The 1973-nt window shown below is 48.9% G+C and overlaps 1 protein-coding gene across 1 annotated transcript in view; it reads right to left on the bottom strand.

The window, feature by feature from the left end:
• The window catches only part of Gins3 (GINS complex subunit 3 (Psf3 homolog)), a 5986-nt gene extending 5720 nt beyond the window's left edge, over positions 1–266 (bottom strand). Inside the window, exon 1 of the mRNA XM_013012802.1 lies at positions 7–266. Coding sequence (XP_012868256.1) covers positions 7–186 — 180 coding nt within the window. The 5' untranslated portion in view covers positions 187–266. The remainder of the gene's footprint in view (positions 1–6) is intronic.
• Positions 267–1973: the final 1707 nt, after the last annotated feature.

Raw genomic sequence — 1973 nt, 5'->3', positions numbered from 1 at the left:
CCTCACCTGCGGGAGCGCGCGCTCGGGCTCGGCGCCCCGGTCCAGGAAGAAGGCGCCCAGGCGCGGCAGCGGGGCCTCCGTCAGCACCGGCAGCTTCTCCTGGGACATGAGGATGTCGTCTAAGGATAGAAAGTTCTCCTCGGAGCTCAGCGCGCCCGACTCCACACGGAAATAAGCCTCGGACATGGCGGCGGGACGAGGGCCTCCGCTCCCGGAGACTCCGCTGAGGAAAAGCCCGAGCCCCCGCCCGACCGCCGCAAACGCATTTTCCCGCGCTCTGGGAAGGGCTAGGCCCGAGCAGTCGATCGATCGGGGGCTGGCCCTGCCGTGGGCCCAGGCAGAAGCAATCGATCGCGTCTGCCGATCCGGTTCGGCGGGAGCGCGGACGCGGTAGCTCTGCGGAGTCGGAGGGAAAGTTTTCCGTGGAGCGGGGAGGGTGGCGCCGTGCCGCCGCTTCCCCGGGGAGCTGCACCTGTTCTGGGTTCTATTCGTGCGCTCGTTGAAATGTCACACACACACACCCCCGCACATTTAGGGGCTTCAGATACAGTCATCATGTTCCACACCCGCTCTCGGCCTGTCTAGAAGGCACCTTTGACCCGTTTTCACAGCATTTCTGTCAATCTTGATCCTTGGAAAAAATGAACAAACAACCACCGTCAGGCAGCCCCGCCCCGCCCTCTCACATTTCCCACTTTTTCTTCTCTCTCTTCATTTTATTTTTCTGGCAGGGGCTTGGGTCTTGCGTTTGCAAATGCAATCCTTGAACCGAGATCCTCCACATCTCCACCCCCTGAAGAGCTGGGATTACAACTGTGAGTCACAGGGCCTGGCCTGAGAGTTTGTTTTGAAAGGTGCCTACAACCAGTGGCAGAAATCGCAGAACTCCGGACGATCTCGAGTGGGAGGCCAGCCTGGACTACATTAGGGAGGCCCTATCTCAAAATGAGAAAACAAATGAGATACCCAGAATGTCTTTGGTGATGTAAATCATAGAGCTAGAAGCACAGCCAGAGTGAGCTAGGCGTGTCAACTTCCTTTATGTGTGTCCCCAGCTAATGTATAAATGGTTCCCAATTTACAGCACATCACTTGTGATTTCTCACTGTAGCTCAAAAGCACACCAATACAAGCATTCTGTTTTACACTTTCAGTACAGTATTTAATAAATTACATGAGGTATAACACGTTAAGATATATTAGATGCTTTGCCCATATAGGCTAATGGATTCTGAGGGTTATTTAAGGTGGGCTAGGCTAAACTAGGATATCCCATAGGTTAATTTCTATTAAATGTGTATTAAATGCATTTTTACTAGTAACCCCACTGTAAACTGAAGAGCATCTGTATTTAGTGAAAGGTTGTTTAGAAACAGAAGTGATGAAATGGTTGCCAGTCATTTTATAACTCGTTTTCAAGCAGTGATTTAGAATAGCTTACCACGTTTTAAATACCAGAATTCTCTTTACCCTTGGTAATGGAAAACCAAGGAAATTAAAACCTCACAGTCTTCCTCCCCCCAAGAGCTATAAAAGTACATTTTTTTCCTTGTGCAAAAATTACATAAAATTTGGGGCTGGGAATGTAGCTTAGTGGTAGAGTGCTTGCCTTGCATGCATGAAGCCCTGGGTTTGATTCCTCAGTACCACACAAGCAGAAAAAAGCTGGAAATGGTGCTGTGGCTCAAGTGATAGAGCACTAGCCTTAAGCACAGAGAGGCTCAGGGACAGAGCCCAGGCCTTGAGTTCAAGACCCAGGACCAGCAATAATAATAATAATAATAATATAAAATCTTGATTATAGAGCTGCTTAAAATTTAATACTAATGTCCATAGAGCTATAGATGTTCTTTACCAATAAGGTCACAGCTGGTGTAATCACTTTGTCCCTATGACTGAAATATTGTTGAGGTCTTCAAAGAACGAACAGAACCTGCCAGTTTCTGTGAGTTTTACTTGTGGTACTGGGGTTT

The sequence above is a fragment of the Dipodomys ordii genome, unplaced genomic scaffold (genome assembly GCF_000151885.1).
Source record: "Dipodomys ordii isolate 6190 unplaced genomic scaffold, Dord_2.0 Scaffold18, whole genome shotgun sequence".
Lineage (NCBI taxonomy): Eukaryota > Metazoa > Chordata > Mammalia > Rodentia > Heteromyidae > Dipodomys > Dipodomys ordii.
Note: the sequence above shows the minus strand (reverse complement) of the source record. Positions and strands in the feature narration are given on the sequence as shown.